We start from the raw sequence: 24,176 nt of genomic DNA, 5'->3' as shown, positions 1-24,176 counted from the left end.
TCAAAAATATTGTATGGCAAAGCGTAGCTGATTGCAGCACGAGCACGAACATCTAGACCATTTTTTCTTTTGTCATCTGCCGTCCAGTTTTCTCTAGGTGTTTTCTTCATAGCACCATCAGGAACGTTGTTTTTCAGAGGCTGATACATTGGGACGTATGGACCTTTTTCGACGATGTCCAACATGTCTTCATCTACTGACTCCAAGGCATATAGAGCCTTTATTTTCCACATGGCAAAATTTGTTTCATCAAAAGGAGGAATTTTAGCGGAAGGATGATTTGATGAGTTTGACGAAGAAGAAGATGAAACCATTTGTTTGATAAAAGAAACCTGCTCTGATACCAATTGAAGAGCCTTTTGATCAATCAATTTATCAAACAATGACAGTAAATAAGAATAAGAAGAATTCACGAAGAAAAACTTTCACTAAGAAAGATAATATCACAAAGAGATTATCGTGTGCACAAAGCAGCTATTAGGGTTTGTGAAAGGTGTGTACTTTCACAAACCTATACAAAAGATTATATACTGCTATTCTAGTCAATCCCTATAAATCAGGGATATGCCAGCTAACTAATTTACGCTAACTATGGAAACAAGATAAATACAAAATCTGTTACAATGCACTGAATAAACTAAACACACTGAACTGCTGAGACGCTGATGCTGATACTGAGATATGCGCTGATGCTGAAAGATATATTTCAAACATCATCATATTTCAAGGTTTGACCTTACAAAGGGCAAAATCGTCATGTTTAAAAAGTTCAAAGCAAAACGGACTAACCCTAGATATGATTTCCCCTTCTGTTTTCTCCATCTCCATTGATAACCGACGAGTTCAACAATTTGTTATGGGTGTTTTTTTTTTTGTTTATCTGGACTAATTTTTAGGAAGAAGAAGAAGATGGGTACGTGTTGAGAGAGAGAGAGGGAGGGCGGGAGGGAGGGAGAGAGAGAGAGGAGAGAGAGAGAGAGAGAAAGAAAATATTAGTTTCAATTTTCTTTTTATTTATTTTAATAAAGAAATTAATAAAATTAATAAAAAAACTAAAAAAGTAAAAAGTAAGGGCAAAATCGTCATTTTAAAAAAGTTTAAAGCAAAACGGACTAAACTCGCAATAAAATGAAAAGTTTGGACCTCTGGTGATAGTATAAATATTTTTGGACCAAATTGACAATTTTAAACTATCCAGACCATTTGTGCAGTTTTGTAGTCTATATATAAAATATATTTTTTAATCAATGTATACTTTAGTAGAAATATCTCTCTTTTAAATCCCAATCTACATGCAATATTTCTGTAAAACCCTCCGTAAAACGCAGCAATAGCGTACGGTGGATTGATTCGTCGTTTTATCTCGCCAGCTGAAAATATTCTCACGCGATTTTCTGAAAAAACTGAATCAAAAGCCTTCTGGTTTTCAGAGTCAAACGAATTAGCAAAAGTTCTACAACATCTGTCAAATTTCTTGAGAAAACCAGACAAAACACAAACACAAACACAAACACAAACACAAACACATAGAAATCGTTTCTCCCACTAAAAACACACAGATATTGTTCGTGAGTTGCTGATCACTTCAACGGAAACATGCATTCCTCGGAGATTCCAGGAAACTCAACAAACCCTTTGAAGAGAAACTTTGAAATGATGACTAATTATTCTGCTAATAGCAGTAAAAAACTGAGAACGTAAGTGTTTCAAGTTTCTTCAATTTATATTACTAAATGCGGTAACATATGAACTTACCTATGTTCTGATTAATGTGGATTTTTTTAGAATAAGTTCGGAAAGCGCGATGATTCCCCAATCTAATTTGACACCCAGAGAGTAAGTCTCTTGATTAATGTGGATTTGTTACGTTTTTGATTGATACTTTTCTATTTCTATTTCTGTTCTCATTTGATACTCTTTTTGTTAATGCTGAATTTAGGTATCAGTTGGACGTGTTTAAGGTGGCTATGCGGCGAAATACCATAGCTCATCTGGACACCAGCGCCGGAAAAACAATGATCGCCGTCATGATCATCAAAAAAGTTGCACTTTCTCTCACAAACCAACCGTCTGAAAAGAAACTGATCATCTTCTTGGCCCCAACTCGTAATCTTGTTGAACAGGTATACTAATTATTATTAAATTAACTGTTCATTGCGTTTTGTCATTACTGGGTAATTTATGGTTGTTGGAGCGTGCTTAGTTGAAGATATGGAACACGATCATCAATGAGAATCATAGAGTTAGTTTTAAGGTCAATTGATCAATCATGTCAACGACTTTTGTTGTGGATCCTTTGAGTTTTGGAGAAAATATTATAAACACAGAAATTGGTGTTAAATTTGTTATGAAATCCAAATCAATTTTGCAAATAAGTCTTATGGATTTCACATTGCAGCAATTCAAGGTTCTTAAGGAAAACACAGACCTCATGGTTGATTTTTACCACGGGACTAAAGTGAGAGTTGGTAAAAGTATTGATGGGAAGAAGGTTGATGAATGGGATGCTTCCATTTGGGATCACGAGACAAGTAAAAATCAAGTGAGTTTTATCATTTATGAAAGATTATAATTTCATATCATATCATCATTTGCTTCTATTTCAATATAAAATTTGCCTAGTTTTGTTTTGCGTTCATATTGTTTTTCTATTTTCACAGATAATGGTTATGACACCTCAAATTTTGTTGGATTCCTTGAGGAATGCATTTGTGAACTTTGAAAGAATATGTTTATTGATTATTGATGAGTGTCACCGAGCTACTGGTAATCATCCTTATGTAAGCATAATGAAGGTAATTAATTATCTGTCACTATTAATATATCATATATATATATGATTGTGATGAAAAAAATATGTTGGTGAGGTATTATCTTTTTCTTTTTGAAGGAATTTTATCTCAAAGCTGTTAAAAAGCCAAAAGTATTTGGCATGACTGCATCCCCTGTAACTAAAAGAGGTAAGGCTTTTTTAGTTTCTTACATCTTTTACATCAAAAGGCCTTGAAATTGTTTATCAGTTTGACTTAATCACTTCATAGACTAAATGGGGATAGGACTTAATCTGGTTAGCTATATATACGGGTGTTTCTTGTTATCTTAAAGTAAAAAGAAGTCTTTTCCCATTAAGTCCTAACTTCTTACACGTTTACCCTCATCTAATTTTTCCTTCCAAATACTTTTTCAACACTTATTGTGGAAATATAAAGAAACAAGATATGTCATTTCATGATTGGCTTGAACTTGTGTCTCACTCTATATTGCTTGATATGATTTGCAATACATGGATCATATTCAGTGAAGCAGGCTGAGAACGTGAGTATCATGTCATACATTGGTGGTAGATCTTGTTCTTGAAGTATTTCCTTTTAGATACATTAATCATATGTTTGTGCATAATTTATCCAGAATTTAAGCTAATTAACATATAATTATATAACTATCTATGCATCTTTGTACTATAATTTCTACACTAGGTGTCTCTTCAGCTGAAGACTGTGAAGCACAGCTCACAACTCTTGAAAGTGTCTTGGATTCTCTGGTAGTAATATACTAATATGTCATTTTTATATTAAGGATGTATTTAAAAGTTATTTAGAATATGAAAATTTGTTGATTAAAATTCGTTTTGTGAACGTGAAGGTTTACACAATAAGAAACAGAACAGAGCTGGAGAATTTCACCCCATCTGCCTCACATTCCTATTGTTTCTATGATCCTGCTAAGGTTTCTCATTCTGAACTAAAAGCTAAACTGGAATCCTCAAGAGATAAGGTGAATATTTATTAAAATCCTGATGTTTTTTAGTTTTTACCATAAAAGATGAAGCTTGGGAATTCAATCATTTCATTTTCTTTTGTTCCCCTGTTTTTTATTTTTTATTTTTACAGTTTGAAGCCCAGCTGCATGAGTTGCAAGTGTCACTGCAAAGTAATTACAAAGATACGGATGAAAAGTATGAGATTCTGAGAAAGAGGTTGTTTAATGATTACACTAAGATCATTTATTGTGTTGATGAGTTAGGCCTTTTGTGTGCTTATGAGGTATGTATTTTTGTATGCAATTTAAAGAGTAAATTTCTAGTATGGAATCTTCTTCTTATGACTTATATCATCTATGATTTATTACTTGATAGGCAGTTAAAATTTTTATAGAGTACTCCCCAAAAGCAGTTGAAGAATGTGATTTCTTTCAGAAAATCTGCTCAAAGTGTGTTTATTTTCTTGAGGAAGCGTTGTCTATCATCCGGGAATTTTTGCCAAATGGTATATGCTATTTTAATTTGAACCTTTTATTCTTTGACTATCATCGTTTGTAGTTAATAATTATATGAATGATTAGTTTTTAAATTCTTGTTATTTCTTCAGGCCATGAACATATTTTAGATGCTGGATGTGATTATAAAAACATGGTAACAGCTGGCTATATCTCACCGAAGCTATATCAGCTCTTAAAACTTTTCCTATCATTTGGGTAACTAATACATTTTGTTATCAAAGAATTGAGAGTTAATCCTTGTAATAATTATTTAGGTGGTTCTATTTTCAGGGAGGCTGCAAAACTATTGTGCCTTATTTTTGTAGAAAGAATCATAACAGCTAAAGTCATTGACATAATCTTGAAGAGAGTTGAAGACTTGTCTCATTTGAATGTTGCATATTTGACTGGTAGTGCAACATCGGTTGATGCAATGTCTCCAGAACTGCAGAAGGAGACTCTTGATTCTTTTCGCTCTGGGAAGGTATACATATTCATATCTATTATGTTCCATTTTCAAAAAAAAAAAAAAAACGGCTGTAGAATCTTTGTATAAATTTTATTACATTAATAAGATTTACATTTGATATCCAAGTCCATGATACTAAATGTTTTACCTTTTTTTATGTCATTTATGAATGTGGCCATACGGATAGTTGTTATTTTGTCCCTTTGGTTTGAATCTTAACAGTGAAAGTGAGGTGTCTCTCTGTGAATCAGGTGAATCTACTAATTGCTACAGATGTTGTTGAAGAAGGAATTGATGTGCCAAAATGTTCAACTGTCATCCGTTTTGATATCACAAAAACGGTTCGTAGCAATGTCCAATCACGTGGAAGGGCTCGTCAAACTAACTCCAAGTTCATCATCATGCTTCAGAGGTAATCATCACCATCATCATAACTTCTTCCCATGAAGAAATTATATTTTATATTCTTATAAGATGCTTTAACTTTTAACAGGGGAAATGCAAAGCAAAGGGAGCATGTTTGTGATATCATTCGAAGTGAACAAACCATAATGGAAAGTTCCAAAAAACGAGACCCCAACACATGCGTTGTAGAGCCATGCAACTTCAAAGAAACAGAAGCATACTTTGTTGAGGCAACTGGAGCTTCAGTCACTGTAGATTCTAGTGTTAGCCTCATTCATAGATATTGCTCAAAACTCCCTGGCGACAAGTACGATTGATTCTTTTTTTTATTAAAAAGTTTATGAAGTTGGTGTTTCATATTCTAAAGTTTTGCTTACTTGTGTTGTGTTGTGCCATAGGTTTTACACACCAAAACCAGATTTCCAATTCTTACTGGTGGAGGATTCATACGAGTGTAAAATGACTTTACCTCCCAATGCTGCATTTCAAACCATAACGGGTCCTCGGTCTAAGACCTCAAATCTTTCAAAGCAACTTGTATGCTTGGAGGCCTGTAAAATGTTGCACCAAATAGGGGCACTCAATGATCATCTGCTCCTTAATCAAGAAGATCCTTCAAGAGATATCACATCTGCTAAAAAGACTAAAGAACCATCCTCTGGTGCAGGTGCATATTTAGATATGGAATGTATATTCATTTTAGGGTTTCTTTGTAATGTAATTTGAAGAATCGTTTCATGTTGTTTTGTTATGATAGGGACTACCAAGAGGAAGGAGCTACATGGAACCACACTCATTCGCGCACTATCGGGGACTTGGGGTGAAAAAACTGATGATGGGGCAATATTTTCTGCGTATAAAATCAGTTTCTCTTGTAGTGATGCTGATGTGAAATATTCAAGTTTCGTTCTTTTGGTTGAATCAGAGCTTGATGATGATGTTGGCAATGTTGAAATGGAATTATACTTAGTATCAAAGTTTGTAAAATGCAAGGTCTCTTCATGTGAGGAATTGCATTTCAATGCCGAACAAGTATGAGAATAACTTTGTCTAGTATTTTGTGTTTAACACTCACTTTAAAATCATATGTGAAATGCAAGGTTTTGGGTGGGGCAAAATAGTTGTAATTTTTGTTCCATGGACTTGAGTCCTAGTCAATGATTGCTCAAAAAATGCATGACCTCCATTTTTTACTACTTATAATGCTATCTTTTTGGTTTCTTTTACTAGATATCAAAAGCGAAGTGCTTTCATGAAGTATTTTTCAATGGAATATTTGGAAAATTGGATATCGGATCCAAACAAACGTTGTGGAGCTCATCATACATTTACTTGTTGTTGCCTTTGGAGTCATTAGAACCTTTAACAATCAATTGGAAGGCAATTGACTCTAGTGTATCCGCTGTTGACTTCATCAAGTCTCGTAATGACACAAGTGAAGTGAAGAGTTTGGATTTAGTCATGACTGATTCCAATTGCACAGATATGGTTCACTTTGCAAACAAATCCCTTCATAAAGATAACGTAAAAGACGTTGTAGTTTTGGCTTTTCACAGTGGAAAGATCTACACTGTTATTGAGGTTCTTGAAAATGAAACTGCTGATAGTCCTTTTGAAGAAGATACTGGCTCTAAGCCTCCACGTTATCTGTCCTTCACTGACTATTTTGAAAAAAAGTATGAAATTGTTCTGGAACACCCTTCCCGAAGCATGCTGCTGCTGAAGCAAAGCCATAAAGCACATAACCTTCTCGTTGACTTCAATAATGAAGGTTTCTTGAAATATATGATGTGATGATTTTAACCATATAAAATCGAATTTGTTAATTAACGATTTGTTTGTTGGTATTTTTAGGTATTTTACATGGAAAGAAGATACGGTCTGAGAGTTGTAAGGTGAATACAGAGAGGCAGAGATACAATGCACGTATACCACCTGAACTTTTAGTTGTTATTGATGCAAGACTTGATGTTGTGAAACCTTTTTATTTGCTACCTTCATTCATGCATCGCCTTGAGTCCTTGATGTTGGCTAGTCAGCTTCGTCAACAGATCACTTCCCATTCTACTGACATTCATGTCTCGAGCTCATTGGTTTGTACTTTTATCTTCATTGAAGCTTTGTGGGTTGTACTCTAGACATACATCACCACCCCGAGAGTACAACCCACAGCTGCATATCTAAGGAGTGTTTGCCATCCCATTAATATCATGATTCTTGTCTCCTTTTAGATTTTGGAAGCCATCACGACTCTTCGATGCAATGAAAGTTTCTCCATGGAACGATTGGAGTTGCTTGGCGATTCAGTGCTGAAATATGCAGTCAGTTGTGATCTTTATCTGAAATACCCAAACAAACATGAAGGACAGCTGTCCTCTCGAAGATCATGGCAAGTTTGTAATTCGACCCTGTATGATTTGGGAATCGGCGTTCATTTACAGGTAAGATTGTAATCCATTGCTAATAATATTATCAAAATCTCTGTTTCCCGATGAATCTTTGAAAGAAATTTTTTTGAAATATTGTTTACAGGGTTTCATTAGAGACAGTGCATTTGATCCTACTAGATGGACAGCGCCAGGTCAGCATCCTTTAAGACTGTACCCGTGTGATCATGGCATCGAGACGACAGATGTGCCGATCGACAGCAAATACCAGAGTGAAGATACGAAAACAACATTACTTGGAAAGTGGTGTGATGTGGGCCACAGGTGGATGGGGTCAAAGACAGTGTCGGACTGTGTTGAGGCCCTTGTGGGAGCTTATTATGTGGAAGCTGGTTTGACCGGGGCTCTTCACTGTATGAAATGGTTGGGTCTGAGTTGTGAGCTTGATGAATCGCGCATCAATGAAGCCATTAAAATGGCTTCGCTTCATGCTTACACCCCAAAACTTGATGTGCTCGAGTGTGTAGAGTCGAAGATTGGGTATGAATTTGTGGTGAAGGGTTTGTTATTGGAAGCCATCACTCATGCATCCGGTCAGGAGCAAGGAGTTGGATACTGTTATCAGGTACAATTTTTCCTATATCATTCCTTTTTATTACAACAACATAATAATAATAGTATTGTTAAACTTTTTTGTTTCAGAGGTTGGAGTTTCTTGGGGACTCGGTGTTGGACATACTGATTACTTGGTATCTGTACAAAAAACACAAAGATATTGATCCTGGAGAACTAACGGATCTACGATCAGCATCGGTTAATAATGAAAATTTTGCATATGCTGCTGTCAGACGCAGCCTTCATCACCACCTTCAGTATCGCTCTGGCTTTCTCAAAACTCAGATTGAAGAGTATGAGAAGTTTGTGGCCACCTCTTCCACTGACACAAACTCTCTCCAAACCAAGAAAGCCCCTAAGGTCAGTTTATTTCTTGCATAAACTCTTGGATTCAAGGCCATTAACATGAAGGTAAAGTCAAATTTGTGTATTTTATTAAACAGTAATGTTTATGTTGTTATTAATTATATAGGCACTTGGTGACCTAGTTGAGAGTATCACTGGGGCCATATTACTCGACACTAAATTCAACCTTGATAAAGTTTGGGAAATCGTTGAGCCTTTATTATCGCCAATAGTAACACCACATAACCTCGAGCTTCCTCCTTTACGAGAGTTGATGGAGTTATGTGACTCAACGGGTTATTTCACCAAAGAAACATGTCAAATCAAGGGCGATATGGTAATTGCGGAGCTGCGGTTGCAGCTGAAAGACGCCTTATTGGTTGGAAACGGCACTGGTTCAACCCGGAAAGTGGCAAGGGGCCAAGCCGCTCTTCAATTGTTAACACAGCTCGAGGTTTGGAATTGGGTTCCTTTCTGTAATTCATTCTGATTTCTGGCTTACGATTAATGTTGACTTTTTGAGATTTTTCATTTGATTTGATTTGACAGAAAAGGGGGATTTCGAGAAAGAATCAGGAAAATGGAGATGGGGAAATCGATAATAAAAAAAATAAGAAAAATGATACAACCCTATTGAACCTAAGTCCTAACAAGGATACAAAGATAACTCTGTTTGATCCTCAGCCATCAATGAAGGAGGAATTAGAATCTAATTCCAAGGTTGAAATTCCAGGTAATCAATCATCATAGATGTTTGTTTGTTTTGATCTACAACAGGTTTTGAACTTGATGTTGATTTGAATGGCAGTGATAGAGTGTATCAAAATGAAGAAGGGAGGACCAAGAATTGCACTTCATGCGCTGTGCAAGAAAATGCAGTGGCCCATGCCTGATTTTACAACATCAGAGCAAAGATCAAAGTAAGTAAAATTTGCTTCAATCTTCTCATATAATGCCCGTTTATTAGTAAAGTTGTGGGTTTAAAAATGAAGCACGATTTTGCAGATCTCTTGTTGAATTTGGTGAAGGGGAGGAGAAAAGAACAGGGTTTAATAGCTTTGAGTCACATATCACCTTCACTATTCCTGGTTATGGTGTAATACAACTCAAGGGGGACCCACGTGCAGATAAGAAGACATCTTTTGATTCTGCTGCCTTACTCATGCTCTATGAGCTACAACGACTTGGAAAGCTCAAAATTGGCCGGCTAGAAACTCATCTGTAAGCCAAAGTAAATATATATAATTAACAAACTCTGGTGAATATAATCACTAATCAGGAGTCAGGACCTTTTTTTTCCTTCAAAATGAAGAAATATAGGTATAATATGTTTATAGCTAATCCTGTTTTAGGAAGCAAAATTTCCGAATCATGTGTTATGCATATAGACTATGTTTGGCGTACTAGCTGAAAAGCTAGCTGTTAAATAAAAAGCTAGCTGATAGCTGAAAAGCTAGCTGATAAAAAATAATGTTTGGTAAAACTAGCTGAAAAGCTAGCTGAAATATATAAAATTACATAAAAGAGCATTTAAGAGAATGTGTTTCTATAATTAATTAAGGGGTATATTTGGAAAATTTTAAAAAAGCTCCTAAAAAGCTAGTCTAAGTAGCTTTTTAAAACGCTAGCTTATAAACTACTCTTTGGCTTGCCAAACACGACAACATAAAAAAACTCGAAAAATAAGCTAGCTGTGGCGCGCCAAACATAGCCATAGTCTTAGTTATAGCAAACTTGGTGCCCATATACGGGACATATTTTCCTTAGAAATGAAGAATATAGCATGTTGATGCTGTTTTTTGGGGTTATGCATGCAGTTGTAATCATAGCATGTTTAATGAAGGAAAATCTGTAGAAAATGCATTTAATGGGGGAAAATTTGATTTCCTAGAGTTTCTCCAAGAAAGAAATCTCTCTCTCTCTCTCTCTCTCTCTCTATATATATATATATATATATATATATATATATATATATATATACACACACACACACACACACACATACCTTACTAGATTAAGTCTTGTTCTCATGAAGTCAAATTGGAAAAAGAACTATGCACGGGTCAACAACTCGTAGATGTTTTTATTGTGGTCCCCGGTTATATGCTTGAGCATTTGAAACCTTCTTCGACTCCCTAAGAAGTCAATGTGCTTGACTTCCACAACTTCTTTGTTGGAGTAGTTTGACCGTAGCTGGTCAGCATGGCGGGAATCAGCGTGGATGGCTAACTCTATCTCGGATGTGGACATGTTCTCCTAACCATACCATAAACAACAAATGTTGGGTGAGTTTTAAGCAACAAGTTGACTTAGTCTATTTGGATTCGAGATTGTGGGGTGAACAATACATAAGAGAAAACCATTTACTTGATAAAAAGTGTAGATGTGATGTAATAGCTGCCAACATGTGAAGCCTGTGTCACTGAAGAACGTCCTTGAACACAGGCCCATTTCCCTAAACCAGTCCACTCGAAACAATATCGTAATGAAATGGTTTCCAAAAATCAACTTGCTCTTTTCCCTGCACCAAAAAGAACAAAAAGTTTCAAAACACATATAGGAATGGGCTAAGCATTGTGGGCAAAGAAACCGACCCGACCCGAATTAATACAAAGTAAAAAGAAATGATGATGTGAAAAATAACCTTTCAGAGAGTGGTTGCTGGAAGTTCACGAAACAAGCATCTGGTATGGATGTCTTGGCATCATCATCAATACTACTGAAGGGGTTGTTATAGATATATGAGGTTGATGATGACTCCGACATAATCCAACTTATTGAATCCAAAAGGATGCTTGGAGATGATGGTTTTATAAGTTTTTGACACGTCTGTAACTACAATCCAAACTCCACTTCGTTAAATACAATCATACAAAGCAAAGATGAAGATAAAGTTGATGTTATTACTTGCATGCGACGATTCCTTACCCCCGTTTTTGCAATCATTGCAATGCTTTGATTCTCTTTGCGGCTAGATTTAATGATATCTCGAGAATTATGGATCATATCACAATCCTATAACTCATCAAGACCAGAAAATGTCAAAGATATGTATAAAATTATGCACCATAATTAATAAGATCATCTTCAACGAGAGCTTATTTATGACTTGTACTATTCTTCAACATTTAAAACTATTGGAGAACACTGCTTATTTTGTTACTATTAATCAACCACCAAATATTCTTCAACCACTTATTTAACTATTGTGTTGTTATAGTTTATCCCCTTATTCTTATTAAAATTTTCATACGGACCCTTTAATCATATTTTATATCTAATTTGTTTTTGACTAATTAATATAATTTATCAAATATCAAATATAAAAATAGTTTTTATAAGTATATAGTTTATAAAAATAACATCAATATCAAATATGATTTGTATTTAAAACACGATGATGTATAAAATGTTTCAAATAGATGATGGTAAATATTTGATTATTAAAAGATAGTTTATGCAATAGAGATGATGGCCAAAGATAGATTTTCTAATAAAAATAGTGTAACAAAATAAATAAATGGTGTTATTATATGTATTCCTCTCTCACATAAATTGTCAAATCATTCGGGTATACACACTCACCTACTCACACAGGTGGTACATTTGAAAAATATACCCCATCCATTGATGCAAAGTAAGCAATTATTGCAAAGCTTACATAATACATACCCCTCCACTACACATTGAGCAAGATGGTAGTGAAATTAAGAAAGCTAAAAATGTAAAATAACCAAAATACTCTTTCGCTGGTTATACATCGAATTGGGATTTTATACCTTTTGATAATTTCCACCTGGAACATTCTGCATCGTCATTCCTAGATGGCGTGCCAAGTCAGCAGACAAATGGACAAGCCTCTGCGACCTCATCTCCTTCACTGTCTTCAGAAACCATAGAGGCTGTGGTACATCAGTTGATATTAGGTAATTAGTAAAACAACATATGAGATTGTCAATACTTCATAAATTTTCAGCAACAATCATTTAATTTAGATACTGTAAAACTTACAGTAACAAGATTATTGTTGGATTGACCGAGATACTTTCCAACAGAAGAAACTTCACATACCACATGAGTTGCCTGTTGACCAACCAACCATTCGTTCACTAGTAAACCACCTTCCTCCCGAGCAGCCTCCACCACCTTGTTCCTCAGCTCACCCGAAACATCGGGATCAACGTACACGCTTTCACCCGAAAACATTAAACCTCTTCTTTTCTTCTCCTCTAAATGTAATCTTGATCTTTGTATCAATTTAGATTCTTTAACATTATCCACCATAGCATTAGGAAGACAAGAATTTCGGTTTAGATCCTTCTTCGCCATATAATCCTCTCCAAAACTCTTAACACCGTATAATGATTCGTTCAATCTCACTAAACACAAGAAAAACAGAGCAACATTAGTTTCTGCGAACAGGGCTATTCTTTTGGGAACCCTTGAGCTGGATATGTAAATCAAGTATACAACAACCAACTACCACAAAAAAGTATTACAAGTGTATTTTTTTTCTTACCATTTTTTCTTACACTATCGACAAACCATACTAGTGTAACTATAAAAAGACCATCTTTGGCTCCGTGCTTTGATGCATAATCAGATTTGCGTTCATGGGAGCTGTAGATACTCATTAAGTTACTCACACAAACATATATTCCCTCCCAAAAAGAGTTTTATGTAAACTGACAGTATTGATTTGGGTTCACGTGATCTTTTTGTTAAATATTTAACAAAAAGTCAAAATAGTTTCCCTTAAGATTTTGCATAGTTTATTCAAGTAATTTTATTATTTTCTAATAAGATAAACATCAAACTGAAGGTGGAAAAGGATATCTGAACCACCAAATGTGTACACTTTGGATGAAAATGGGGACTGAATTGACCACCCAATCTCTCAGTTGCATGCATCACTTGTTTTCTTGCTTCTGTGAGTCAGTCAACATCAAGAAGAAAATTAAATAAAAAGTCAAAGATTTGGCCAGCAAAGCAAGACTTCTTCTAAATCTTATGTGAGACAAGTAGGTGAAACCAAACAAAAGAGTACGTTAATTCAAATAAATTAATAACGAATGCACTTCATGACACAAGAATGGAAGATGTAATGAAAAACAAGAATAAGTCCAAAAACCATCCTTGTGTTGACTTTTGTGGTCAAAGTAATCAATTTCACCATTCAAAATTAAGATTATGCAAATTAAAAAGAAAAAAAAGCGATTGTGTTTGATTATGCAAATACTGAAGTTTTAAATTTGAAAGTAACAACAATCATTTTGTCGTGAATTTGAAAATTAACTTTCATCATAGCAAAAGTCAAAGTTTTTCTCTGGTGATGTAATAAAAGGAATATCAAAGATAAATTGGCATGTTCATATACATTAAAGTTGTTGAAACAAAAGAGGAAGAACTGAATTGAAGTTATAAAACATTTATTTCATTCTCTATAAATATTGAAACTCTTAAAGATGTCAAATTGTTTGACCAGGAGTCAAAATGTCCAAGAACACCGCAATCAATATGATTACATGAGTAATTAAAACTGTGCGATTTGTACGATAGAGGGACTAAGAAAAATAAAACAAAATGATTTCAGGTAAAACGTTCATCAAAGAAGATTGAATCACCTTTGGATAGACCAGTAACACAAATAACAAGACCAGAAAATGGGGAATTTGAGGTAGAACGAAGAAGAGAAGGACGTGGAGGTTGAAGATGAAGATCTCTGGAAGAATTAGTATTCAATGTACAATTTATATCTGAATACATCTTTCAACAACCATTGCTAGTGATCACCTCCGATATACCACTCCCAACCATCGTATTTCAATAATTTAACGACAAATCTGAGATGGGTGTTCAAGATTTTTGCATAATTGACATGGGATTTTGAATTTATACAAAATAGCACATGGGTTTAGGATTTAAACAGGTAATACAAAACAGAAAGATGAAATTGAAGTGGGGTTTTGAAAAGAATAGAGAAAGGGGAAGCTTTTTAGACGGTAAAAATATAAACAAAGAGAATGATGAAAAAGAGACGAGAAAGTAAGAGATTATCAGTATTGGAGATTGGCATTCAAATTTATGAAACCAAGAAAGGCTCTTTGTATGAATTTTCAGAAATTTGCATAACAAAGTGATTGTAAGCAAGAGTTCTTAATGCTTGATACACTTTTACTGGTGGTGTAAGGTCAAGAAAAGATGAATTTGGGTTTTATTAGAAAAGACGAGCAAGGAAAAAGGAGAATTGAGGACTTTATTATTGGTCTTTTTAGAGTCACGCCATTGCCGTCAATACGACTATACCGGTGTAGTGATATCTAATTGACAAAATTGCAAGAATGGTCTATGTGGTATGTCTAAAAATACTATTTTGAGGCAAACAGGTTTGGACTAGCCTTAATAGTCCAAAAGTTTTCATTTTACTGCGGTTTTAGTCCAAAACAATTTAAAAAATCTAAAAATAACGGATTTGTCATTTTCCACTTGTTTTTTGCTTTTATTTTTGTTATTTAATTATTTTCTAACTAAGAAAATATAAAAACTAAAAGAAAATATTTCTCTCTCTCTCTCTCTCTCTCTCTCTCTCTCTCTCTCTCTTCTTGCTTACCATCGACCAAAGAAGAATAAATCGGCGATTGTTGCCGGCCTAGGCTGCCCCTCCGCCTCCCACCGGTCAGGTAGCACCACCCCAAACACCCGCTTCGATCGTTGTTGCCCTTCATTTGAACCTCCACAGCCGATGACGAGAAAAAGGAGATCGAGATATGAAAGTTAGGGTTTTTTGGCGGCTAAGGTTTTTAGATGGGGTGTTTAACGGCTAGAAATTGAGGGCAAGACACCTAGGGTCGATTTTTCAAAGCAGGGGGTGAATGGATGTGTGTTTGGTGGTGCTACACGACCGGATGGAGGCTGTAAGGGGATGTGAAGGTGGTGGTTGGCAGCCTCCAATGGTTTATGGATAGGAGCTAGGGTGGTGGTTGTTTTGGTAGAGGAAGACTAAGTCGATGGATGGACCCAGATCGATTCATCTTCTCCGACGAGAATAATGTGTCATTGTAACCCAACATTGATTCCGACAACGACACCATCCCTGGAAACCCTAGCAATGTCAATCTGTGTCACATCTCCCGCCCACCGCCTGCCCCTTGTTGTCATCGTCGACCTGTGGACGTAAGAATCACCACCGTTCCCCATACATTCATCGTAACTCTAAGCCAGATCATATTGTGTTCTCTATTGTAATCTGCAAGAAATGAAGAGCTGAAGAAGCTTAATCCTTTTTCGATTGTCTGAAACACATTTTTGCCATTCTGTTGGGTTTGATTATAGAGTAGGTAGTCGATTTTGAATCTTTAGAATAATTATACCACTCTCTTCATCACTAAATTTCAAATCTTCAGAATAATCAATTTTGGGTTTGATTGTAGAGGAGGTAGTCGGATATTAGTGCTTAATTGGAAACCTCCTTTTGAATTCAATCATTTTTTGTGTGTTTGGATTTAATTTGTAGGTTTTTCTTGACAAAAACAAACCTCTTATCAATTGGGTTTCTGAAATTGATTTGGTTCTGAAAATGTAATGTGTTTGCAGGGTTAAGATTTTATTATTTAACGGGTTTCATGATTTTTGTTTCTACGACATAGAAGGATGATGGATTTATGTTTCTTGACAAAAATTAAAACATCATAAACATGCTTTTTAGATATGGGTTTCTTTGGAATTGAAACAAAAATGATGATGGAATGTGGGGTTGTAGTGAGTGAGTGTGTGAGAAAGAGAGAGAGAGAGAAATATTTTCTTTTATTTTTATATTTTTTTAGTTAGAAAATAATTAAATAACAAAAAGAAAAGGCAAAGAATAAATGAAAAAGGGCAAATCCGTCACTTTTAGACTCTTTAAACTGTTTTGGACCAAAACCACAGCAAAATGAAAACTTTTGGACTATTGGTGTTAGTCCAAACCTGTTTCCAAAGTAACATTTTTGGACATACAGGGACCATTCTTGCAATTTTGTCAATTAGATTACTTCCTTATTTTATGCTAAACTTACGTTTTTGCCCCCTCATTTTGTGGCAATGCAACAGTATGAAGCCTATACTTTCTCCATGGAAACAAAAATACAAACACTTAAATTTATAATGTTTTTTTTTATTATTTTTTTTTATTTTTAATTTTTCAGATTTGAATACTTTTTTTGGCTTGATATTAAGCATTACTTAGAATTTTTAAGTTTGATATCTAAAAGCAATCTTAGTTAAGGGTGAATGTTAAACTTTAGTACACCCAAGCTAAGGGTCTGACATCTTGTGTTATCATACTCTATACTCTGGACCAATAAACTCGTTAATATATTTGGAAGTGGGACTCATTTCAAGATTCGAATGAACCGGTTCACTCCAAAGTGGTTCACGTGCCACCCGTCTTGATAATCCTATCTTTTTCCTTGCTAGTAAATACCTAAGTTACTTGACTGTGGTACAATCTTTTCTAGAATGGAAGACCTCTCGTGTCCTAACTACAAGAATGCATCCTAACACCCAAGTTGTAGATTTAGATTAAAATTTGTTGTGGGTTTCAATCGTAGAGAAAAAGGTAGAAGGAAAAAAATGATGGGTATGACAAAGACTTTTAAGAAGGAAGAAGAGACATTTTAATGTAGAAGGTAAGGTTAAGTAGAAAAAGAGAATTAAAAGGGAAAAATGTAGAGGCAAATCGAGATTTTTGTTAAGGAGAAGAATATATAGTTGTGGCTTTTATAGAGAATTAATATGGTAAGTCATTGAGACGGAGGAAAGAACCATACCCAAAAACTAAGCCAGTAAACGAACCGAACCGTTCAGCAGAAAATTCGTTTAAACAAATGAACGAACATGAGCAATATATTTTGTTCGTTTAGTTAAACTCACGAACACAAACAATGCTCTCGTTCGTTCATTTACGTTCGTTTACGCCCGTTTGTTTATGTTCACTTACGTTCGTTCATTTATTCTATTACAAATGTATGTGTGTGTGTGTGTGTGTGTGTATATATATATATATATATATAAGAGTAGGATCAAATGAGAACACTAAAAGGGTTGAGAACGCGAGAACAAAGTATATTCATTTGCGATTCCGTGTATTCATTTGTGGAGAAATGATAAATTTTTACGCCTTTAATTTCAATTGAAGAGAAAAAGCATATTCATGTTGATTGTGCGTAAAAAATTATCATTTTTCCACAAATGAATACATGGAATCACAAATGAATATACTTGTTCTCGCGTTCTCAACCTTTTAGGTATTCTTATTTGATATATATATATATATATATATATATATATATATATATATATATATATATATATATATATATATATGATCGGGTGAGGACTTCATTTTCAGTGAGGAGTACGATGACAAATATGAGTCTTTCATCTACTAAAATGAGTGATTATATATATATATATATATATATATATATATATATATATATATATATCAGATTTTTTAATATTTTTAATCGTGGACAATGTGACATTTTTGTAAATAACCCCAAGTTTATGTGGTTTTCCTCTTAAGGGCAAACGTTTCAAGGGCATACTGGTCAAAGTTATTTTCTAATTATATGGATGAACATTGAAGCTGATGTTTCCCCTTTTAGTCTAAGTTCATGGAGAATTCCCATGGTAAACTACGAGTCCTTCATGCAAACCTTTGTCTGATCTCGTAATCATTTCTAGTTCATCATGATTAAGCTTCGTTTTGGTTCAATTTCATGTTATGGCAACAAGTAAGCTTTTGTTTCCAATTTCTATTGTTTTTTAGCTTCGTTTTGGTTTGATCAGAGCTACTTGTTGATGTTTATTGTTCGATTTTTCTATAACAATATGCAATTTGTTATGATAAACCCTAAATATAGTTACGATTTGTGATTTTTGATGCCCTAATTTCATCTTCTTGTCGAGTTGAGCTTCAATATATATGAGATGGAATACTAAGATCAATTCTTTTTAGTTTTTTATTTTTGAAAAGACTTATAGATGAAGAATTTAGATAAGGAATCAAATTGAAGCTTAATACAATAATGCTTATAAGGTGCTCAACCTAATGTCTCAAAGAAACAACATCTTGAATTTTTGAATTCATAACTATTTTGTGGTTGTTTTCATTTGTTTATATATGTAATAAGTACTTATGTACTTCCCTATGACAATGATCATTGGTTTTTCCTTAAATTAACTTGTTAGATAAAATGATAAATACATTCAAAAGGTAAAATACTAACAATATTAGTTTCAAAATAAAAATAGAGTTTGTATCGAAACATCATGTAGGATCCATTTTATGATTTTGGGATTAATGAGTGATTTCTTTATGTGTATGCATGTGTATTTTTTTTCTTCTTTGTGTTTGCTGGATTTTCAGGGCTAAAATATTCATTATGACATAGCTTTAGTTGGGAGAATTACAGTAACCGGTGCTATGCAATCTGGTTCTTGTTGTTTCTTGTACTTTTTAACTTGGTATGTGCTGGTGGTTTTTTGTTTTTTTTTATCTTTGGGTGTTGGATTGATGTGTTGGCAGGATGTTCTATAGCTTCCTACTAATCTCAGATTCTATGGTGCTCTACGGAGTATTGAGAAGTTCACAATTTTAATTCAAATATCATGTTGTGTTCATTAGAAAGTATATTTGTCATCAATGTTCAAATGTTTAAATATCAAAGCTTATCATATTGTTTCTTGTGGTCATGATGTTGATGTTTAACTTTCAAAATCCTTGAATCTATTAATGACAATTATCGCTCATTTTCATGGTTGTTGGTCTGATGGTCAAAAACTACATCTTGTAATAGGTTTTACCGACGAAATTGCAACAAAACCAAAGTGTCAGTATATTCTTTTCGGTAATTGTGTGTAACAGATTTCCGATGGCCACGACAAAATTTTCCGTCAGTAGTTACTAACGGATCACCGACGAAAATATTTTTGTAACAGATCAACGAAGGCATGTGTTTGCAACAGATTACCGACAGAATAGCTCGCTAGCGGATTACCGACAAAATATTGGAATAGCTCACTAACGGATTACCGACATATTATCTATCACAAATTACCGATGGATTTTGGTACTATAAAAATAACTTTTATAAATTCATGAAAAATTAAAAATAATTATATATTCAACGCAGAATAATCTTAAACATACATCAAATTTATATTTTAAAACCAACAAATATAAAAGTAAAAAGTTCTAACAATCAGTATACATTAAATTCAAGCATATTCACAATCTGCATCAAATTGCATCAACACAAAATCTCAAAATCCACTCCACATTATTAAAAAAATAAATTTCATAAATTAAACAAAAAATTAGGGTTAGAAGATCATCATGTTTCCGCGTAGAACTCTTTCCTCTATGGAAGTGAATAAATTAATAATTCTGAATTCCATGAATCAATTTTTTTAATTTAAACATAAAAAAATCGGTTATTTGGAATTTCGCCTAATAAAAATAAAAAATTTAACATCTAACTTATATCAATGGTAAAAGTGGGCTCTCTTAGTGTACAACATCATCGTCTATTTTCCTTGAAAGAACCAAACTCATGAACGTGATAGATCACTTTGCTCCGTGTACCTAAAATAATCTCATAAAATAAAAACGGTCTTGTTTTCAGAAATAATAATATATAAAAATTTATGATTAAAAAAAAGAGAAACAAGTTCTTACTCTCTAAGTAGAGACATAGAAGCACCTTGAGACTTCAACTAATAAATATCAGAACTCCACCTTGCACAAAAAAAATTACTTTTGTGGATTCTTTGTTTATTATAAAAAGAGAGCTAAATGCAGGAAATAGCAACATACTTTGTTTATTATAACATTCTACTTCCATTTTTTTTCTTATTAAGACATTATTTTGTAATTTAGAAAATCTATCCAATTATAGTTGTACAAATTACTCTGTATTTGGATGCCATTGTTATCTATTACAGTAAAACCTCTATAAACTAATAATGTTGGGACTCAGATATTTTATTAATTTAGCAAGATATTATTATATCGATAGATTAATAAATTGTTGATTTAAAGAGTTGGCTTATATTCGTGAGCAACTCTCAAATTAATGGATCTACCTTCAAAATTTCCATGTTGGTTCGCTTTACCTATTTGAATCAAACAGAAACAAGGACCTTCAAAATTTTCATGTACATTCACACATTAATGAACTTGTCAAGTTCAATGTACATAGATCTAGAATCACTATAAAATGTCTAATGATCATCAAGCGAGTATCAGAGAGATCATCAAGCGGCAACAACTCTTCACAACTTTTTATTGCAATACGAGAATACAGTGCCTCAACTCTGAAGTGCGATTGAGAGATTTAAAGATGAACTTAATATAGATTTGAAGTTCACAAAAAAAACAAGTGACTATAGATTCATTTTTTAGTAGACAATTCTAGAATTTTGGAATATTTTAGTAATTATTAATTTATAGTTTTGTCTGGACCAATATATTTACATTAGGATTTCAAAAAAAAATATTATTTTATTATTTTATTATTTTATTGATTGGGGTCCAATTTTATACTGGTCCAGGTTGGAACTGGATAAATTATTAATTTTATCGAGGTTATTAATTTATTGAACATTAAATTATAGAGGCTCTAATGTATTGATTAAACATTGTTGCAAAAATAAGAAGCATTTAACCAATAAATAATTATAATATCTAGACAGAATCTTTAATCTTTGGGAGGACCTACACAACAAGAAACATGAAGATTGTCAAATGTAATATGCTATTGATTGATGTCTATGACACTTTTGGTTGAACTAGTCAATGACACATAAAGGTTGCTTTTGGTATATGGGACACAGTTTGTGGTGTGTTTCTAAGGATATTTTTTGATGATGAAGATGAGAGGGAATTTGCGTCGTTTTTATAAATGAGAGTTTAACAAAAAAAATCCCTTTTTCTTGATGTATTTAAGGCGAGAGTCATCAACATCCACTATTGATTCGATATAAATATGCTCGTAGATCCGAATGTTAAAATGTTCAAAACTAACAAATATAAGACTTTTTAGAAAGTTTTTACAAGAAATTTATTTCTTACACTTTGTAAATAAAGTATATAGTTAAATTTCAGATGAAGATAACCCTAGTTGACATCTCTCATTGTATACACCCATTCTCTATTTGATGACATAGCAACATACTTTCATGTATTAGAATAGAGGGACTTGTTCTAGTAACAAATTGCAACCTACTTTCATGTATTAGTAAGAAATAGAGGGACTTTTTCTAGTAAGAAATAGTAACTACTTTTTATTTAATAAATGCTTGCTACTAAACATACCTAATATATACCTACTAATCACAAACAAAGAGAGAGCAAAAGATTTGTTTGATGAAATTAAGGAAAAGGTTTGAGTCCAAATGATGTCACATATAGTACAATGATTATTGGTTTATGCAACTTTAAGGATTTAGATACAATGTGTACATTGTTAGATGAAATGGTGGATAACTTTTTGTATAATGCTTGTGGGATGTTGTTACAAGATTGGGGAGTTGGAGAAAGCTAAGCTTTTTAGAATTATGTCAAGAAAAAAAAGTCAGTAGAGTGGCAAAGTGTGTCATATATAGCCTATTTTAAAAGTATTTTTAATAATCTTAATTTTTTTATGATGATCATATGGTGAAAGCATTCAATATTAAGATATATTTAATGGTGTCATCGGAGTAATTCAATAGTAAATCATGCATCATAAGTCACTTGATTCTCCATAGAATTTACTTAAACACGAACAAAACATTACAAGTGATTCCATTTATAGAAAAAAATGAAAATGTTTCAAGCTAACCAAATGACCAAAGAAACACATAAAAACCTAAAAACACTACTTGGGAACAATGGGTTAAGTCACGTGAGATCAAGAACAAGAACTCATGTCTAATTTGAGGAACTTACAAAGAACTTTACAACATCAGTCTTGAAATCCCTTAATATTCCTTTAAACTTTGTCAATACACATGAAAACTCAAATGATAAACTAATTATTATTCGGGTATAAAACAAATGATGTGCGTTAAAAATCGAATACATGGAATGAAGGGCTATATCGATATCCCATCTCCAGGTAGGAAAGTTGTTTCTCATATGCACACACACACACACACACACACACACATATATATATATATATATATATATATATATATATATATAACTCAAATGACCAAGCCCTAACATTATCATACCACTGATCTATACATGATAATTCAAAATGGTAATATTAATCATTGTATGATGTTAATACTTACTACTAAAGGTAGCCAAACACTAATAATAATAATAATCCTAATCCATAGTTAGATTACAACAAGAAACATGGATTAACAACAAAATTAGCCAACATAATTAATTCATTCGGAGAGTGAGTCAATATTTTTCTTAACTAAAGGAGAATAACGATTTGTATGAAAACAAAGTCATAAAACAGGATTCTTGAACACATGATACTGCCAAGAATTTGCATATTGTCAATAGCAATACTAAGCAGTGACTAAGGATTTTCAAGGTAGAGGAAATACATATACATAACACATTATAGTCACGAAGTTGAAGAATAATCAATGTTCTCTGTAGTGTACAAGAAAATATGCCAAAATTTCTTAGCCATGAAGTAAGAAATAGAAGAAGTCACCAAACCACAAAGTTTTTTAATCACTCTATCCCATTTAAAAAAGTAGCAATATCACCTGTGACTAGATTTACAATCCAAAAGGTAGATAAACATGATTCAAAACGTCCCAAAAATACCAATACAAAATTTCATTTTTAAACCATGAAATCCGCATAACCATTTGTTCAAAACCAATTAGGGTAAAAATGTATTTTTCCAAACATCAGAGTAATACAATAACTATCAATGTGGAAAAGCCATCGAGGGATGTTGTGCATACAAGTCGGGCCATTCCAATTAGTACTAAAAGTACCTGAAAATGTTAAACCATAAAATCATAAGCACAAAGCTTAGTGAGTTCCCCAAAATACTGTTTGGATTAGGTGTCTAAACCCATAACTATAATTGATATGTACTTGACCCGATAATAGCATGGTCTATTTGGGTTGTAACACTCTAGAACAATTTGATAGGATGGATACTTGTGGTTTATTAATATATTATAAGTATAATATATTAATTGAAAAATCACATTATTTAATTAGTATTGATCAAGAATTAATTTGATATTAATTTAGTGATCAAAAGAAACTAATTAAAGATACAGGGACTGATTGAGTAAATCAATAATACTTCTGTACTCATTACTCATGTAGATTAGATTTGGATTAAACCTATGTGAAAGTCGAGGAAGGTTTAGCTCAAAAGACTAAGAAATATGAAGAGTCATTAGGGTTTGCATGGTTGAATCCTAAGTTATAAAAGAAGTTCCAAACAGCTAAAATTGGCACTCATGCATACTATAGTGGTGGCATGACTAGTTGATCTGCCAAACCTCTCTCTCAAGTCCATTCTCTTGTTCTTTGTTTGTTATAAGACATTTAAGGCATCACACTTGAGGTGTGGGCTCCTAAAGGTCAAAGACAAGTAAGCTACTATACAAGGTAATCTTCTAACTATTTTTTATGATTCAAATGTTACCTTGCATGCTAGTTTAGGCTTTATGCT

General features: G+C 33.4%; 2 protein-coding genes across 3 annotated transcripts; one reads left to right on the top strand and one right to left on the bottom strand.

Annotated features, from left to right (window-relative positions):
- The first annotated feature begins 1,336 nt into the window (after positions 1-1,336).
- LOC111893179 (endoribonuclease Dicer homolog 3a) lies at positions 1,337-10,017 on the top strand. The gene is made up of 25 exons (XM_052766175.1): positions 1,337-1,697; positions 1,786-1,836; positions 1,940-2,123; positions 2,399-2,542; positions 2,661-2,795; positions 2,891-2,960; positions 3,477-3,541; positions 3,643-3,774; positions 3,891-4,043; positions 4,136-4,265; positions 4,368-4,473; positions 4,549-4,741; positions 4,978-5,138; positions 5,220-5,438; positions 5,530-5,798; positions 5,889-6,163; positions 6,362-6,902; positions 6,986-7,224; positions 7,363-7,572; positions 7,664-8,143; positions 8,221-8,493; positions 8,606-8,932; positions 9,028-9,211; positions 9,287-9,398; positions 9,484-10,017. The coding sequence occupies exons 1-25, from the start codon at positions 1,597-1,599 to the stop codon at positions 9,701-9,703; spliced, it is 4,974 nt and encodes a 1,657-aa protein (XP_052622135.1). The 5' UTR covers positions 1,337-1,596; the 3' UTR covers positions 9,704-10,017.
- Positions 9,400-14,753, bottom strand: LOC111893178 (uncharacterized). 2 transcript variants are annotated; one of them, XM_052766173.1, is made up of 10 exons: positions 14,103-14,753; positions 13,315-13,406; positions 12,998-13,100; positions 12,490-12,857; positions 12,258-12,380; positions 11,386-11,493; positions 11,123-11,313; positions 10,846-10,999; positions 10,484-10,734; positions 9,400-9,697 (listed from the first exon to the last, which is right to left on the bottom strand). In XM_052766173.1, the coding sequence occupies exons 1-9, from the start codon at positions 14,242-14,244 to the stop codon at positions 10,531-10,533; spliced, it is 1,485 nt and encodes a 494-aa protein (XP_052622133.1). In that variant the 5' UTR covers positions 14,245-14,753; the 3' UTR covers positions 9,400-9,697; positions 10,484-10,530. The 2 variants fall into 2 exon arrangements, with proteins under 2 accessions (XP_052622133.1, XP_052622134.1); XM_052766174.1 differs by having other exon boundaries at positions 11,407-11,493.
- Between the last annotated feature and the right edge of the window lie 9,423 nt (positions 14,754-24,176).

This window comes from Lactuca sativa, chromosome 8, assembly GCF_002870075.4.
Source record: "Lactuca sativa cultivar Salinas chromosome 8, Lsat_Salinas_v11, whole genome shotgun sequence".
NCBI classification, from domain to species: Eukaryota; Viridiplantae; Streptophyta; class Magnoliopsida; order Asterales; family Asteraceae; genus Lactuca; species Lactuca sativa.
Note: the sequence above shows the minus strand (reverse complement) of the source record. Positions and strands in the feature narration are given on the sequence as shown.

Excerpts from the sequence above, each read along its gene's own strand:
- LOC111893179 (XM_052766175.1), top strand. The coding sequence starts at position 1,597 with ATGCATTCCTCGGAGATTCCAGGAAACTCAACAAACCCTTTGAAGAGA. Across the intron at positions 8,933-9,027 it reads AATTGTTAACACAGCTCGAG|AAAAGGGGGATTTCGAGAAA; the intron begins GTTTGGAATTGG and ends TTGATTTGACAG. Across the intron at positions 9,399-9,483 it reads ACATCAGAGCAAAGATCAAA|ATCTCTTGTTGAATTTGGTG; the intron begins GTAAGTAAAATT and ends ACGATTTTGCAG.
- LOC111893178 (XM_052766173.1), bottom strand. The coding sequence starts at position 14,244 with ATGTATTCAGATATAAATTGTACATTGAATACTAATTCTTCCAGAGAT. Across the intron at positions 12,858-12,997 it reads CGATAGTGTAAGAAAAAATG|TGAGATTGAACGAATCATTA; the intron begins GTAAGAAAAAAA and ends TCTTGTGTTTAG. Across the intron at positions 10,735-10,845 it reads ACATCTACACTTTTTATCAA|GAGAACATGTCCACATCCGA; the intron begins GTAAATGGTTTT and ends TGGTATGGTTAG.